The sequence below is a fragment of the Heptranchias perlo genome, unplaced genomic scaffold (assembly GCF_035084215.1).
Source record: "Heptranchias perlo isolate sHepPer1 unplaced genomic scaffold, sHepPer1.hap1 HAP1_SCAFFOLD_118, whole genome shotgun sequence".
NCBI classification, from domain to species: domain Eukaryota; kingdom Metazoa; phylum Chordata; class Chondrichthyes; order Hexanchiformes; family Hexanchidae; genus Heptranchias; species Heptranchias perlo.
In genome coordinates this window covers 728,839-745,409 of record NW_027138407.1, presented here as the reverse complement: position 1 = coordinate 745,409, position 16,571 = coordinate 728,839, and the positions used below count along the sequence as shown (strand labels likewise).

Below are 16,571 nucleotides of genomic sequence, written 5' to 3'. Positions count from 1 at the left end.
ATTAGATCATGGCTGAATTATATCTTAACTCCATCTACCCACCTTGGTTCAGTAACCCTTAATACCCTTGCCCAACAAAAATCTATCAATCTCAGTTTTGAACCTTTCATTTCACCCCAGCCTCAACAGCTTTTTGGGAGAGAGAGTTTCTAGATTCCCATTGCCCTTTGTGTAAAGAAGTGCTTTCTGACATTACCCCGAACACCTAACTATAATTTTAAGGTTATGCCCCCTTGTTCTGGACTCTCCCACCAGAGGAAATAGATTCTATCTATCTACCCTTTCAAATCATTTAATCAAATTTAACACTTCAACTAGATCACCCCTTAATCTTCTATATTCAAGGGAGCACAAATGACGTGATTTGTAATAACTTATAATAGTCGGTTCATTAATCTAACAAAAAATAATACTTGAATCTATAAATCTGGGGAGGATTTCACTTAGAGCCACAATTTGGCGAAATAAACTGCCATTTAAAAATGCTACAGCCTCGAATTTGCAGTGAGTCACTAACTTGTACCAAACAGAGTTCAAGTCAGATTAATCTTAATACCATGTGTCCTGTAAAACATACATATTAAAAGCCAAAAATGCAATACAATTAATTTTTTTTAAATGAATGATTACCTAGAACGGATGATAATGAGATCAATATCTTTTGAAAATGTTGCTACCAAAATAGATTTAAATTACTGACTGGTACTGCAAGATGTATAAACCTTGTTACTTTCTTTAAAGGCTGACAATATGTCTACATGTTTATTCAAGATTAGCTTTTCATTAACAAAACCATATGCATTGTATTGTGGTGTAGTTATATTTGCCAAAAATAAATATTGTGCTTTAGTTAGAATATGAATCAGAAAGTTCATTCAAGGAACAAGAAAATGAACAATGGAAATGTCGGAAAAATCTACCAATATTAGAATCTTGGCGATTTTTGTCAGGGAAATGTATCAGAAAGATTTTTTAAGTCTATAATCTCCAACGACTCGTATTACTGGCAGACGGTTTGTAATAAATTATTGTCATGTGTTTTACATGAAAGGTAATATAAGTAACCAAGACTGGGGAAATAGTGAGCAGGAACTCTGGCCCAACAACATTGAAATCGAAATGTTGTTTGGATTCCCGGTTTCATTGAAAACTGGTACACTTTTTCCTATCGAAAATATCATAATAATATTTTTGCAGGGCGTCACCCTTTTTTTGCTTATGTTTTGGCAGTAGCTAGTAAACTCGACAAATATTTTGACATTATCCTAAAATCCTAATGTGTTTATTCTCCGTATGATTCCGTGCTCAAATATCTTGCATGGTTCGTTTGGCATTATATTAGAATACGAGGGAGACATTGAGTGTAAATTAAAAGTAGCAGCTCGCGATGGGCATGGAGAAGGCAAGACATGGTGGCTGGACAAGGTAATGCAGTTGAGTACAACAGGTTTTTGTTCAGGTATATACCACTGTGCGATTCTGGAGGAGGGCTGGATAAGCTAATATTTGGAAAAGGAACCAGCCTACTTGTAGAACCCAGTAAGTATGTTGCCGTTTGTTATATTAATAAATAAGATACCCTCGCTATGAAACAATGCTCGCGGTTTTGGTTTGTTTTGATGATTTGTTGTCACACAAAATAAATAGTGAATTAGCAAGTTGTGCAAATGCAGTTATTCGTGGAATAATGTGGTCTTTAAACCGTGGTAGGGTTGATAATGGCAGTCCAACTACACCGGTTTGGAATAATGTTGCAAACTGCAAAAATGTCCATATTGTGGGTTTTGAGTAGGACGCTAGTACATTTGAGGATAGAAAGAGGTTTGGAAAAAATACATAGTACGAAGTCACGTGAAATGTTTGGTCCTGAAATTGTTGGAGATTAAAATATTGTCTAATTATCAACAAAAAAAAAATTCCTCCCTACATCAAAATAGCACGAAGCAGTTTTTGTAACGGTGATTGGTACTGTGTGAATGATGCAACAAGAAAGCTAACATTTGGACCAGGAACGAAGTTAAACGTGGTGCCCAGTAAGTCTTTGAAATCCCAATTCATCAATATTCTTCTCCTTGTGTCGATGGGTTTATTTTGTTGCAAATATTTCAGAAATTTCAAATTTAGCGAAGTAAGACATATCTATATTTTCCTGAAATAATTAACAAAGAAAACATAAATAAATCGGTCTGTTGAAGTATGGAGGGCGACATGGAAAGGGTGTGCCATTTTGAAGTAGCCATTGGTGAACATCCCATATTTAGAAATGGAGATAGAGGAGTTGAGAAAGGGAAGGGAAGAGTGGGAGGTGGGCCATGTGAAGGAATGGGAGCGGTGGTAGTTAGAAGCAAAGTTGATGAAGTGTTGTCATTTTAGTTGGACAGTAAAAAGAAATAATTGAGTAATTATCTAAACAGTTGACTGGAAAGGTTTTTGTAAAGGCGTTAGGCGCTGTGTGAATACAGGGGGAGCAGATCCCCTGGTATTTGGAAGTGGGACCAGACTGACCATAGCACTCAGTAAGTAATATAACACATTGATGAATGAAAGCATCAGCAGCAATCAATTGCTCAAGTGGTAGTCGGAGGTACATGGTTTAATAAAATATTGATAACTTACTCCAAAAGTTTCTCTTTAAATAGCGCCAACGTTGATTCAGTATGGTATTGACTTTGAGCCTGTAAATGAAGGGTGCATCAATATACCAATGTATATACTATTATTTCTGTGTAAAATGAAAATATCTGTGCTGATTCTCAGAGAAATGCTGTTATAACTTTACAGTGGACAATATGTACAGTGCAGTATCGAGAATAAATCAAAAGAAAAATATATCCTTAGTATTTTTCTAACATTAGTATTTAAATATTGCAGCCCTTATTATATTTGATTGTTGAAATATTGTCAAAAGTGCAAAACATCGAGGTAAAGGGCAAGATTTCTTTAATGACAATCACTTTAGCTAGCGTTTACAAATGAACCTTGTTCCATGACGTTCATTGATGCTAAATCGCATTAATTTGTCAGTTGTGAGTTGTGTACAGTGAGGTTTCGCAAAATGATTATAACATAGAAAACTCAGTACCATCTGTTCAATTTACAATGTGATCGAGGTACCCATCACTGCCATGAAGTAAACTCAATGAGAACCTAACATTTTTCTACACCCTGAACATATTGATAAGTGCGCATCGTGATAATACTTCACTTGGTAGTAAGAGGGTTTTTGTGAACCAAATTTTCACTGTGGGAGGGATGGAGCTGGTTATAACGTCATATTCGGAACCGGGACCAAACTCTCTGTGATTCCAAGTGAGTATGGGACTGTTTACATTTGGATTAATTGGTGCTAGAGATATACAAATTTACACTTCTCAGGGCAATTTGAAAGTGCAAATATGACTGCTAATATTGTTGAAAAACCTCCTAAAATAACATGAATGCAATCGTTTTAACATTGCAAAGGGTAGCTAAGAAGGAAAATGGCGTACTATTGGTGAATACACCTTCGTATTTTGCATCACAGCATTTGTCATTTGCCTGATCAATATCATTAACCAGAATATGGGATACAATTGAGCATGAAGAGTTTACAAATCTGTTTTTAATTCAATTGCAGCAAAATAAATTAAATGTGAATTGTGGTCGCTAATCTGTTAGGATTGAAAGTGTTAAGGTGTATGTGAAACAACAATGAATTTCATGTAATATGTAAATTTAGTTCATATGAAATTTGGGACGTTTCATTTATTTGGTAGAACAAAATTAAATTTTAAATGACACCATAATGTCCCACTGGAATGTTTTGCAAACAGAACATGTCGTCAGATTGCCTGAATTTAGAAGTAGTGACATACGATGCTGCCAAATAGAGTTACAGGGATTGTGTTATGAAGTATGTCATTGTGTGAATTATAGCAATGCTGCTAAACTGATTTTTGGAAATGGGACTAAACTAACTGTGGAACCAAGTAAGTGTCGTTAATGGCATGGTATTATTCACATCGCTGGATGTAAATCTAACGTCTAATGAGACTTATGAACATTTGCATAGGTTAGTATTTTACATCAAACAATGAACAAATAAAAAATTGCACCCATTCCCCTTTCTGAGTGCTAATATGATTAACTGGAACAAACCAAGAAAGAACCTTTGCCTCGGACAATTATAATGCAGCGAATTTGAATTTTCGTGAGAATGGGTCCATTGCTTTTTAAGTCAAGAGGTGGCATTTCGTAATGGGACAAAACTTAGACAAGAACAAGGGCCTAAATTTTGCGAATTTAGATCAGTTTCTATAATTGGACAAGTTCTGTAATGAATTGAGGCAACAGTGGCACCCAATCTTTCAATTATATTCGTTCCCATGCTTTTCACAGGGATGGTTTGACAAACAAATGGATCTTGTCAAACTAATTGCCATTGTGGGAGGATATTAATGGTTACAAACTCTTATTCAGATCTGGCACCAAACTTACTGTCCAGCCAAATAGGTATTATACTGTTTATCAAGACCGTTACAAAATCTTTAAACTCGTATTCGCGAGATGTATTCTTGTTATATAATGATAGGTCAGATGAAATTCAGGAAGGGAATTCGAAAGTAATGCTGCAATTAGGAAATAAAATCTAGCATTGCTGCTAGAATTTATATCTGGAAGCTGTCGTGAGTTGCATTGAGTATTGCTGCAGAATGAACTTAAGACTTTGTGTTAGGGAATATAGCACTGTGTGGCTTATACTGGCAACAACATACTTACTTTTGGAAGCGGAACGAAGCTAACTGTGGAACCTAGTAAGTAGAATAAGCTATCTTAAATTAGTGATGTTATGGCCTATAACTTTAGAATTATCTTAAGCCAGGTAAATAAAATGTGTTGAAGCTGATTGAGTAATTTGGATTAATTCGAAAAATACGATAACAATGTCTGGTCATTCCATTGACTGGGTTGAACAAAAATTATTTTAGATAATTCATAGATTTCTGAGCATTTTATATCTTCAGCGAACAGAGTATATTTATGGCAGGTATTAGGGATGACGGTTGAATTTAGGTCCAAACCTATTATTGCTGTACTAAATGCTGTTTTCCCATGAAACGTGATTTAAATCAAAAGGATTTGATGTCAATTGGACCAGGAATTTGTCATTACTCAGTGAAGTGCAGCATTTTAAGAAATAACAAATAGTGTGACGTGATGTTCTGTCTGGGAATGGCTGGCTGGGAAAGGTTTTAGTATTAGCATTTCAGGCTGTGTGAACTTTGCTGATAAGGTGATCTTTGGATCTGGGACCAGGCTCACGGTTATACCAAGTAAGTGGGAATGTTTAAGGATGTCCGATTTATGCGTTACGACATAAGAGAAAGGCATGGTATAGAACTAATTGAAATATGGATCAAATTTTGTTTTACGTAATTAGGCTCACACCTTTGTGGTTATGTAATTTCGAATTGAGCTACTTCCAAAATGGTAATTGGATGTCCTTAATCTGAATCAGGACATTGATAGGGGATGAATCATTTTGAAAGGAGGGATTTTTGTTAAGGGGTGTAATGGTGTGTGAATGCAAACACCTACAGTTTGATATTTGGAGCTGGGACAAAGCTCAGAGTTCAACCCAGTAAGTTGCTTTATATCACCATGTGTTTTCTCTCCAATAGACTAGCTGTGAAAATAATCACATGAAATCTCTTCTTCAGTCTTCCCACATATTATTAGTCATCTTTAAAATAAACTACTCTTTACCAGAATTGATGTTGGCATCCTTAAAGCATTTGGTACTAATTTTAATCCATCCTTAACTCTACAAAGAATGTGGTGTCTTAGTTAAGGATAAGATAAGACTTTACAAGTTTCTGAATGGCATTTCAAAAGAGAGCTCGATGATGAAATAAGCTAATGGTCTGAATGCGATCCTAATCGTTTTCATTGTTCTTAATTTTTCATTAAATACATTGTTGTGGCCCTCGCATAATCTATACAAATTGATAGTGGAGTTGGGATTAGTATATATTTCTGCTTTGTTGTGGTGCGACAAGATAATGTGAAATTTATAGCAACTAAACGGTGGTAGCAAAAATTTTGGCAGTGGTGATGTATTTAATTTTTATTAAAGAGTTTTCAACAATAGTGCACCTAGTCTGCTAATGAACAGAAAGAAATAATAAAGTATTTGATCCATAAGGAAGTGACCGTATGAAATGGTCTCAAGTTCATTATTTTAGCTCTGAGATTGTATTCGATATTTACTTTATCGGTTGGCTTTAGGTTTGATCAAATATTACTCTCTTTTACAAGTGAAAAATTAGTCAATTGTCTAATTATTATTATTAGTTAGTTGTAACCTATTTTTAGAAAATTCCAAATGGTGCCTATAAACATTCGCCAATTATGTTAAAGACATTGATGCTTCTAATAATCTGGAAACTAATTACGAGCTATTGACGTTAACCATTGGGAAAATTAAAAAAAAACATGGTTGTAATAGAACAACGTAAGGTTTCATTAATGAAAGAATCGACAGAAATTGGGAGAGAGAAGTGTCATAAATCATAACTTGGCTCAGTTGCTGGCACTCTATTCTTTGCATTAGAAAGTTGAGAGATGGATCTCCACCTCACAGATTAAACATATAATCCAAGATGACAGTCCAGTGAAGTACTAAGGGGGTGTTCCACTTTCAGAAGTACTTGGAAATCTTTAGGAGAGTTCTGGTGAACTGATCTAGAAATGGTAACTGTATATTTTTAATGGAAAAAGTAAGTTATGCTTGGGCGATAAACAGACTAAATAAGTCATATATGACTAATGAATATCAATGGTCATTTAAAAACGGTTTTTACAAGTAATGTCACAACAATAGGATTGGGCGATACCAAGTATTCAAACATAACTGCCAAAAAGTGCATTAATGTGCTATAGTTAATCTGAAGGGAGTTTTTGCTAAAGGACGCAATGCTGTGTGAATTTAGGAACTGGCACTAAGCTTATCTTTGGAAACGGGACAAAGTTAACTGTGGAGCCAAGTAGGTATTCATTAATATCTATTGTCAGTCTATCTACTCACATATATGTGTATGTTCTCTGGACTGTCTATAATTTATCAAATAATTTCTCTAAATGTTTAATTAATCCCTATTATTGGAACATTTATGCCGCTGCTTATTGGAGTATGGATATGATAATTCATGTATTATGCGTGATGGTTATGAGAAGTGCAGTTAATTGTCTGCCATTGTTCACCTTATTAATCTAAAATAATTAACTGGATGGAACAGGGTTACATGGATCAATTTCCCTTTGAGAAAATGCTAAGTAGTGTGGTGCAATAAACAACAATTTGCATTTACATAGCCGCTTTAGTTAAACGTCCCGAGGCTTTTCACAGGGGCGTTATCCAACAGAATGTGACACGAAGCCATGTAAACAGATATTGGAAAAGGTGACTAAAAGCTTGGTGAAGGGGGAGAGGGACGAGCGGAGAGGCGGAGGTGTTTAGGGAGGGAATTCCAGAGCTTAGGGCCGAGGCAGCTGATGGCACGGCCAGCAATGGTGGGGCGATGGAAATCAGGGATGCACAAGAGGCCAGAATAGAAGGAACGCAGAGTTCTCAGAGGGTGTTAGGAGATGGAGAGGGACGAGGCCATGAAAAGATTTGGACAATGAAGTTGAACTGTGAAGATTTACTATGATTCTGTCGCAATCAATATTGTTTTAAGGTAGTGCAGGTTTTCTGAAGGACGCAGTTAAATGACACACCTTGAAAGATCTATGAGAACAACACTATAACAACAGAAACCCTAACCGAGACAGGATTATACCTCTGTAATGTGGAATCACTATTATATTTTGTCACTAGTAAAATTCCAAAAGTCTAACAATTGTCTAACGTTACAGCAATGTGTATTTTTGATTATCCTAAAATGCAAATGTGTTTATTCTCCGTATAATTCCGTGCTCAAAGATCTTGCATGATTCGTTTGGCATTATATTAGAATACGAGGGAGATATTGAGTGTAAATTAAAAGTAGCAGCTCGCGATGGGCATGGAGAAGGCAAGGCATGGTGGCTGGACAAGGTAATGCAGTTGAGTACAACAGGTTTTTGTTCAGGTATATCCCACTGTGCGATTCTGGAGGAGTGCTGAATAAGCCAATATTTGGAAAAGGAACCAACCTACTTGTAGAACCCAGTAAGTATGTTGCCGTTTGTTATATTAATAAATAAGATACCTTCACTATGAAACAATGTTGGCGGTTTTGGTGTGTTTTGATGATTTGTTGTCACATGAGAATAAATAGTGAATTAGCAAGTTGTGCAAATGCAGTTATTCGTGGAATAAGGTGGTCTTTCAACCATGGTAGGGTTGATAATGGCAGAGCAACTACACCGGTTTGGAATAATGTTGCAAACTGCAAAAATGTCCATATTGTGGGTTTTAAGGAGGACGCTAGTACATTTGAGGATAGAAAGAGGTTTGGAAAAAATACATAGTACGAAGTCACATGAAATGTTTGGTCCTGAAATTGTTAGAGATGATAATATTGTCTAATTATCAACAAAAAAAAAGTTCCTCCCGAAATCAAAATAGCACGAAGCAGTTTTTGTACCGGTGATTGGTACTGTGTGAATGATGGAACAGGAAAGCTCACATTTGGACCAGGAACGAAGCTAAACGTGGCGTCCAGTAAGTCTTTGAAATCCCAATTCATCAATATTGTTGTCCTTGTGTAGAAGGGGTTTATTTCGTTGCAAACATTTCAGAAATTTCAAATTAAATGATGCAAGACATATCTATATTTTCCTGAAATAATTAACAAAGAAAACATAAATAAATCGGTCTGTTGAAGTATGGAGGGCGACATGGAAAGGATGAGCCATTTTGAAGTAGCCATTGGTGGACATCCCATATTTAGAAATGGAGATAGAGGAGTTGAGAAAGGGAAGGGAAGAGTGGGAGGTGGGCCATGTGAAGAAATGGGAGCGGTGGTAGTTAGAAGCAAAGTTGATGAAGTGTTGCCATTTTAGTTGGACAGTAGAAAGTAATAACTGAGTAATTATCCAAACAGTTGACTGGAAATGTTTTTGTAAAGGCGTTAGGCGCTGTGTGAATACAGGGGCAGCAAATCCCTTGATATTTGGAAGTGGGACCAGACTGACCATAGCACTCAGTAAGTAATATAGCATATTGATGAATGAAAGCATCAGCAGCAATCAATTGCTCAAGTGGTAGTCGGAGGTACATGGTTTAATAAAATATTGATAACTTATTCCAAAACTTTCTTTTTCAATAGTGACAACGTTGATTCAGTATGGTATTCACTTTGAGCCTGTAAATGAAGGGTGCATCAATATACCAATTTATATACTATTATTTCTGTGTAAAGTGAAACTATCTGTGCTGATTCTCAGAGAAATGCTGTTATAACTTTACAGCGGACAATATGTTCAGTGCAGTATCGAGGATAAATCACAAGAAAAACAAATTCTTAGTATTTTTCCAACATTTATATTTAAATATTGCACACCTTATGATTTTTGAATGTTGAAATATTGTCAAAAGTGCAAAACATCGAGGTAAAGGGCAAGATTTCTTTAATGACAATCACTTTAGCTAGCGTTTACAAATGAACCTTGTTCCATGACGTTCATTGATGCTAAATCGCATTGATTTTTCAGTTGTGAGTTGTGTACAGTGAGGTTTCGCAAAATGTTTATAACATAGAAAACTCAGTACCATCTGTTCAATTTACAATGTGATCGAGGTACCCATCACTGCCATGAAGTAAACTCAATGAGAACCTAATATTTTTTCTACACCCTGAACATATTGATAAGTGCGCATCGTGATAATACTTCACTTGGTAGTAAGAGGGTTTTTGTGAACCAAATTTTCAGTGTGGGAGGGATGGAACTGGTTACAAAGTCATATTCGGAACCGGGACCAAACTCTCTGTAATTCCAAGTGAGTATGGGACTGTTTACGTTTGGATTAATTGGTGCTAGAGATATACAAATTTACACTTGTCAGCGCAATTTGAAAGTGCAAATGTGACTGCTAATATTGTTGAGAAACCTCCTAAAATAACATGAATGCAATCGTTTTAACATTGCAAAGGGTAGCTAAGAAGGAAAATGGCGTACTATTGGTGAATACACCGAGCATTTTGCATCACAGCATTGGTCATTTGCCTGATCAATATCATTAACCAGAATATGGGATACAATTGAACATGAAGAGTTTACAAATCTGTATTTAATTCAATTGCAGCAAAATAAATTAAATGTGAATTGTGGTCGCTAATCTGTTAGGATTGAAAGTTTTAAGGTGTATGTGAAACAACAATGTATTTCATGTAATATGTAAATTTCGTTCATAAGAAATTTAGAACATAAGAACATAAGAAATAGGAGCAGGAGTAGGCCAATCGGCCCCTCGAGCCTGCTCCGCCATTCAATAAGATCATGGCTGATCTGATCCTAACCTCAAATTTGAATTCATGTCCAATTTCCTGCCCGCTTCCCGTAACCCCTAATTCCCTTTACTTCTAGGATACTGTCTATTTCTGTTTTAAATTTATTTAATGATGTAGCTTCCACAGCTTCCTGGGGCAGCAAATTCCACAGACCGACTACCCTCTGAGTGAAGAAGTTTCTCCTCATCTCAGTTTTGAAAGAGCAGCCCCTTATTCTAAGATTATGCCCCCTAGTTCTAGTTTCACCCATCCTTGGGAACATCCTTACCGCATCCACCCGATCAAGCCCCTTCACAATCTTATATGTTTCAATAAGATCGCCTCTCATTCTTCTGAACTCCAATGAGTAGAGTCCCAATCTACTCAACCTCTCCTCATATATCCGCCCCCTCACCCCCGGGACGTTGCATTTATTTGGTAGAACAAAATTAAATCTCAAATGAAACCATAGTGTCCCACTGGAATGTTTTGCAAATAGAAAATGTTGTCAGATTACCTGAAATTAGAAGTAGTGACATACGATCCTGCCAAATGGAGTTACAGGGATTGTGTTATGAAGTATGTCATTGTGTGAGTTATAGCAATGCTGCTAAACTGATTTTTGGAAATGGGACTAAACTAACTGTGGAACCAAGTAAGTGTCGTTAATGGCATGGTATTATTCACATCGCTGGATGTAAATCTAACGTCTAATGAGACTTAAGAACATTTGCATAGGTTAGTATTTTGCATCAAATAATGAACAAATAAAACATTGCACCCATTCCCCTTTCTGAGTGTCAATATGATTAACTGGAACAAACCAAGAAAGAACATTGGCTGCAGGCAATTATAATGAAGCGGATTTGAATTTTCTTGAGAATGGGTCCATTGCTTTTTAAGTCATGAGGTGGCATTTCATAATGGGACAAAACTTAGACAAGAACAAGGGCCTACATTTTGCGAATTTAAATCAGTTTCTATATTTGGACAAGTTCTGTAATGAATTGAGGCAACAGTGGCACAAAATCTTTCATTTATATTCGTTCCCATGCTTTTCACAGTGATGATTTGACAGGCAAATGTTTTTTGTCAAACTAATTGCCACTGTGGGAGGATATTAATGGTTACAAGCTCTTATTCGGATCGGGCACAAAACTTACTGTCCAGCCAAGTAGGTATCATACTGTTTATCTAGACCGTTACAAAAGCTTTAAACTCGTATTCGCGAGATGTATTCTTGTTATATAACGATAGGTCAGATGAAATATAGGAAGGGAATTCGAAAGTAATGCTGCAATTAGTAAATAAAATCTAGCATTGCTGCTAGAATTTATATCTGGAAGCTGCAGTGAGTTGCATTGACTTTGCAGCAGAATGAACTTCAGACTTTGTGTTAGGGAATATAGCACTGTGTGGCTTATACTAGCGACAACAAACTTACCTTTGGAAGCGGGACGAAGCTAACTGTGGAACCTAGTAAGTAGAATAAGCTATCTTAAATTCGTGATGTTATGGCCTATAACTTTAGAATTATCTTAAGTCAGGTAAATAAAATGTGTTGAAGCTGATTGAGTAATTTGGATTAATTCGGAAAATACGATAACAATGTCTGGTCATTTCATTGACTGGGTTGAACAAAAATTAACCAAAACTAAACAAGCAATATAAGCAAACAAGAGTTATACTGTCGTGGTTGAGTTTTCGTGAATGAACCAGTGCTGTGTGAACATTGAATATGATAAGCTGACGTCTGGAATTGGACTCAACTCATCGTAACGCTTGGTAACTATTAATAATTACATTTTTAAATATTTTAGATAATTCATAGATCTCTGTGCATTTTTTATCTTCAGGGAACAGAGTATATTTATGCCAGGTATTAAGGATGACGGTTGAATTGAGGTCCAAACCTATTATTGCTGTACTAAATGCTGTTTTCCCATGAAACGTGATTTAAATCAATAGGATTTGATGTCAATTGCACCAGGAATATGTCCTTATTCAGTGAAGTGCAGCATTTTAAGAAATAACAAATAGTGTGACGTGATGTTCTGTCTGGGAATGGCTGGCTGGGAAAGGTTTTAGTATTAGCATTTCAGGCTGTGTGAACTTTGCTGATAAGGTGATCTTTGGATCTGGGACCAGGCTCACGGTTATACCAAGTAAGTGGGAATGTTTAAGGATGTCCGTTTTATGCGTTACGACATAAGAGAAAGGCATGGTATAGAACCATTTGAAATATGGATCAAATTTTGTTTTACGTAATTAGGCTCACACCTTTGTGATTATGTAATTTCGAATTGAGCTACTTCCAAAATGGTAATTGGATGTCCTTAATCTGAATCAGGACATTGATAGGGGATGAATCATTTTGAAAGGAGGGATTTTTGTTAAGGGGTGTAATGGTGTGTGAATGTAAACTCCAACAGTTTGATATTTGGAGCTGGGACAAAGCTCAGAGTTCAACCCAGTAAGTTGCTTTATATCACCATGTGTTTTCTCTCCAATAGACTAGCTGTGAAAATAATCACATGAAATCTCTTCTTCAGTCTTCCTACATATTATTAGTCATCTTTAAAATAAACTACTCTTTACCAGAATTGATGTTGACATCCTTAAAGCATTTGGTACTAATTTTAATCCATCCTCAACTCTACAAAGAATGTGGTGTCTTCGTTAAGGATAAGATGGATCTCCACCTCATAGATGAAACATATAATCCAAGATGACAGTCCAGTGAAGTACTGAGGGGTGGTAATCGTATATTTTTAATGGAAAAACTAAGTTATGCTTGGGCGATAAACAGACTAAATAAGTCATATATGACTAATAAATATCAATGGTCATTTAAAGACGGTTTATACAAGTAATGTCACAACAATAGGATTGGGCGATACCAAATATTCAAACATAACTGCCAAAAAGAGCAATAATGTGCTATAGTTAATCTGAAGGGAGTTTTTGCTAAAGGACGCAATGCTGTGTGAATTTAGGAAGTAGCACCAAGCTTATCTTTGGAAACGGGACAAAGTTAACTGTGGAGCCAAGTAGGTATTCATTAATATCTATGGACTGTCTATCTACTCACATATATGTGAATGTTCTCTGGACTGTCTATAATTTATCAAATAATTTCTCTAAATGTTCAATTAATCCCTATTATTGGAACATTTATGCCGCTGCTTATTGGAGTATGGATATGATAATTCATGTATTATGCGTGATGGTTATGAGAAGTGTAGTTAATTGTGTGCCATTGTTCACCTTATTAATCTAAAATAATTAACTGGATGGAACAGTTTCCCTTTGAGAAAATGCTAAATAGTGTGGTGCAATAAGCAACAATTTGCATTTACATAGCCGCTTTAGTTGAACGTCCCGAGGCTTTTCACAGGGGCGTTATCCAACAGAATGTGACACCGAGCCATGTAAAGAGATATTGGAAAAGGTGACTAAAAGCTTGGTGAAGGGGGTAGCTTTTACATAGCTTCTTAAAGGAGGAGAGGGACGGGCGGAGAGGCGGGGGTGTTCTGGAAGGGAATTCCAGAGCTGAGGGCCTAGGCAACTGATGGCATGGCCAGCAATGGAAATCAGGGATGCACAAGAGGCCAGAATAGAAGGAACGCAGAGTTCTCAGAGGGTGTTAGGAGATGGAGAGGGGCGAGGCCATGAAAAGATTTGAACAATGAAGTTGAACTGTGAAGATTTACTATGATTCTGTCGCAATCAATATTGTTTTAAGGCAGTGCAGGTTTTCTGAAGGACGCAGTTAAATGTCATACCTTGCAAGATCTATGAGAACAACACTAAACAACAGAAACCCTAACCGAGCCAGGATTATACATCTGTAATATGGAATCACTATTATATTTTGTCACGAGTAAAATTCCAAAAGTCTAACAATTGTCTAACGTTACAGCAATATGTATTTTTGATATCTTATTCCAAAAAGACTTAATGGCGTCTTGGATTTAAGCCTATTGAACTTCCACACTCCTGACTGGAGCGATCACAAGTAGGAAAATGTGTTTTCCATGGAAGTGTAATACTGTGTGACTTACGGAGCACACATGATTGTATTTGGAAATGGCACAAAAATAACTCTGGGGTTTAGCAATATTTCGCCTTGAAACCAAAAATATACTTATTTTTCAGGAACATTCATTTGTTTTGCTTACTGGAGTATAGCCATCATCATATTTATTTTAGAAATATACCATGTCCCCTGTTAGAAATATGATTTGGAAGCAGAATTATACTAATGACAATTTGATAAGAAAATTATAAGATTTCCATTCAAATTTGAGCTCAGTACAATTATTGAAAAAAGAAATTGAACAGCAAATGGAGTTTCTTGTTATTACGAGGGGATTTCAATAGGGGCGTATTACTATGAGACTCTTTGAACCAAACAATTCCACGCCTTTGGAAGTGGGATCAAAATCTTTGTAGAGTCCAATAAGTATAATATTTAACTTTATGTGATATGTTACGTTAAGTTGTATATAAAGACGTGGCAGACATAAATATATACATAACAAACAAGATTAAAGATGATTTGAAGAAAGGATTATTAACTATTCAAAAGCAAAATATTGCGGATGCTGGAAATCTGAAATATAAACTGAAAATGCTGGAAACACTCAGCAGGTCAGGCAGCATCTGTGGAGAGAGAAATGGAGTTAATGTTTCAGGTCGATGACCTTGCATCAGAACTGGAAGAAGTTAGAGATTTAACAGTTTTTAAGCAAGTTCAGAGCCAGGGAGAAAGGAAGGGGAGCGGCTATTAAATATTAATTGAAGGGAAAGGCGAGTAAAAGAGTCCTCTTTATACTACACTGCATTGTAGCAACGTTACAATTTGCTATTCTATAAGATGGTCAGAGCTATTTTCTTGTGAGAATTAGGCACCAGAATTAGGAGCGTAGGTTTTTGCACTGGTATATCATACTGTGTGGATTATGGCAATAAACTCACATTCGGATCTGGAAGCAAGTTAAAAGTAACACCAAGTAAGTAAAGTGTTACAATATGTAGACTAAGTAAACTAATAGTTATTAGATAAATAATTTAGAATGTTAGTTACAAAATCGGAACTGCAGCTTTTACTTTGTCCCAATAGAAGCTCTTGGCCAACTCAACTAATACAGTTCTAGAGTTTGTTGCATGTTTATCTCGATTGGTCATCTAAAACTGGCATAAAATGTTTGGACTACTTATAGAGATCAGATGAAATAACAATATATACTCAATGCAATATTATTATAATGTTGGAATTACTTAATAGACATTAAACAAATATCATTGACAAGGGATGCCTTTTGATGTTTTGCACTGATACATCTATATGTGTATATGTCCATGTTACTGTATGTGCAATGCATGAAACACTAGGTTTATTCCTGTACATGGATAGCTAGATAGATGGATAGCTGGATAGGTGGATAGATAGATAAGTGAATAGATAGATAGTTGGATAGATAGATAGATAGACAGATGATAGACGACATATGCGAATATATATGTAAAGTAAACTCATAGGTAAAATTGTTGACTGTTAACTTTAAATTGCAAAGCTAAGATAGACACAGAATAATAATTAACTCAGATGGTCTTTGTTAGGCAGTGTAGGACCATGTGAATGATTGAACCTCCAAGCTTAATTTTGGAAGTGGGACTAGGCTAACCTTGGAACCCAGTAAGCATTGTGTTTTGGAAGAATAATGTCACAAATCTGATTGAAAAAAATTAAAGAATTATCATGAATAAACTAGCAAATATATCAATTACAATTTTTCGTTATTTCATGCAATTAAAATAAAAATTGGAATAAATGAGTAGCGACAGCGGTACATCGGGAACCGCCGCTATCCTGAGTTCTTGTGGAGGGATAAATTACTGTGTGGCTTCTCAAGGATATGGTAAAACGATATTTGGAAGCGGCACCAAACTCATTGTTAATCCCGGTAAGATCTGAATAATAGTTACCCAAAATAACGATGTAAATTAATTTTCGATAAATTCTGGTCAAAATAATGTGCAGTTGGTCAATGGACACAAAGTAGATCCAGCCAAAATTAAACTATATATTTACAATGTGTAAACAGGTAGCAT

At 36.0% G+C, this 16,571-nt stretch overlaps 1 gene segment (V, D, J or C); it reads left to right on the top strand.

The window, feature by feature from the left end:
* Nucleotides 1-1,394: 1,394 nt before the first annotated feature.
* Nucleotides 1,395-16,571, top strand: part of LOC137308051 (T-cell receptor alpha chain constant-like) — a 31,308-nt gene continuing 16,131 nt past the window's right edge. Inside the window, 1 exon segment of the C gene segment in view lies at nt 1,395-1,539. Within this exon segment, the coding sequence occupies nt 1,410-1,539 (130 nt within the window).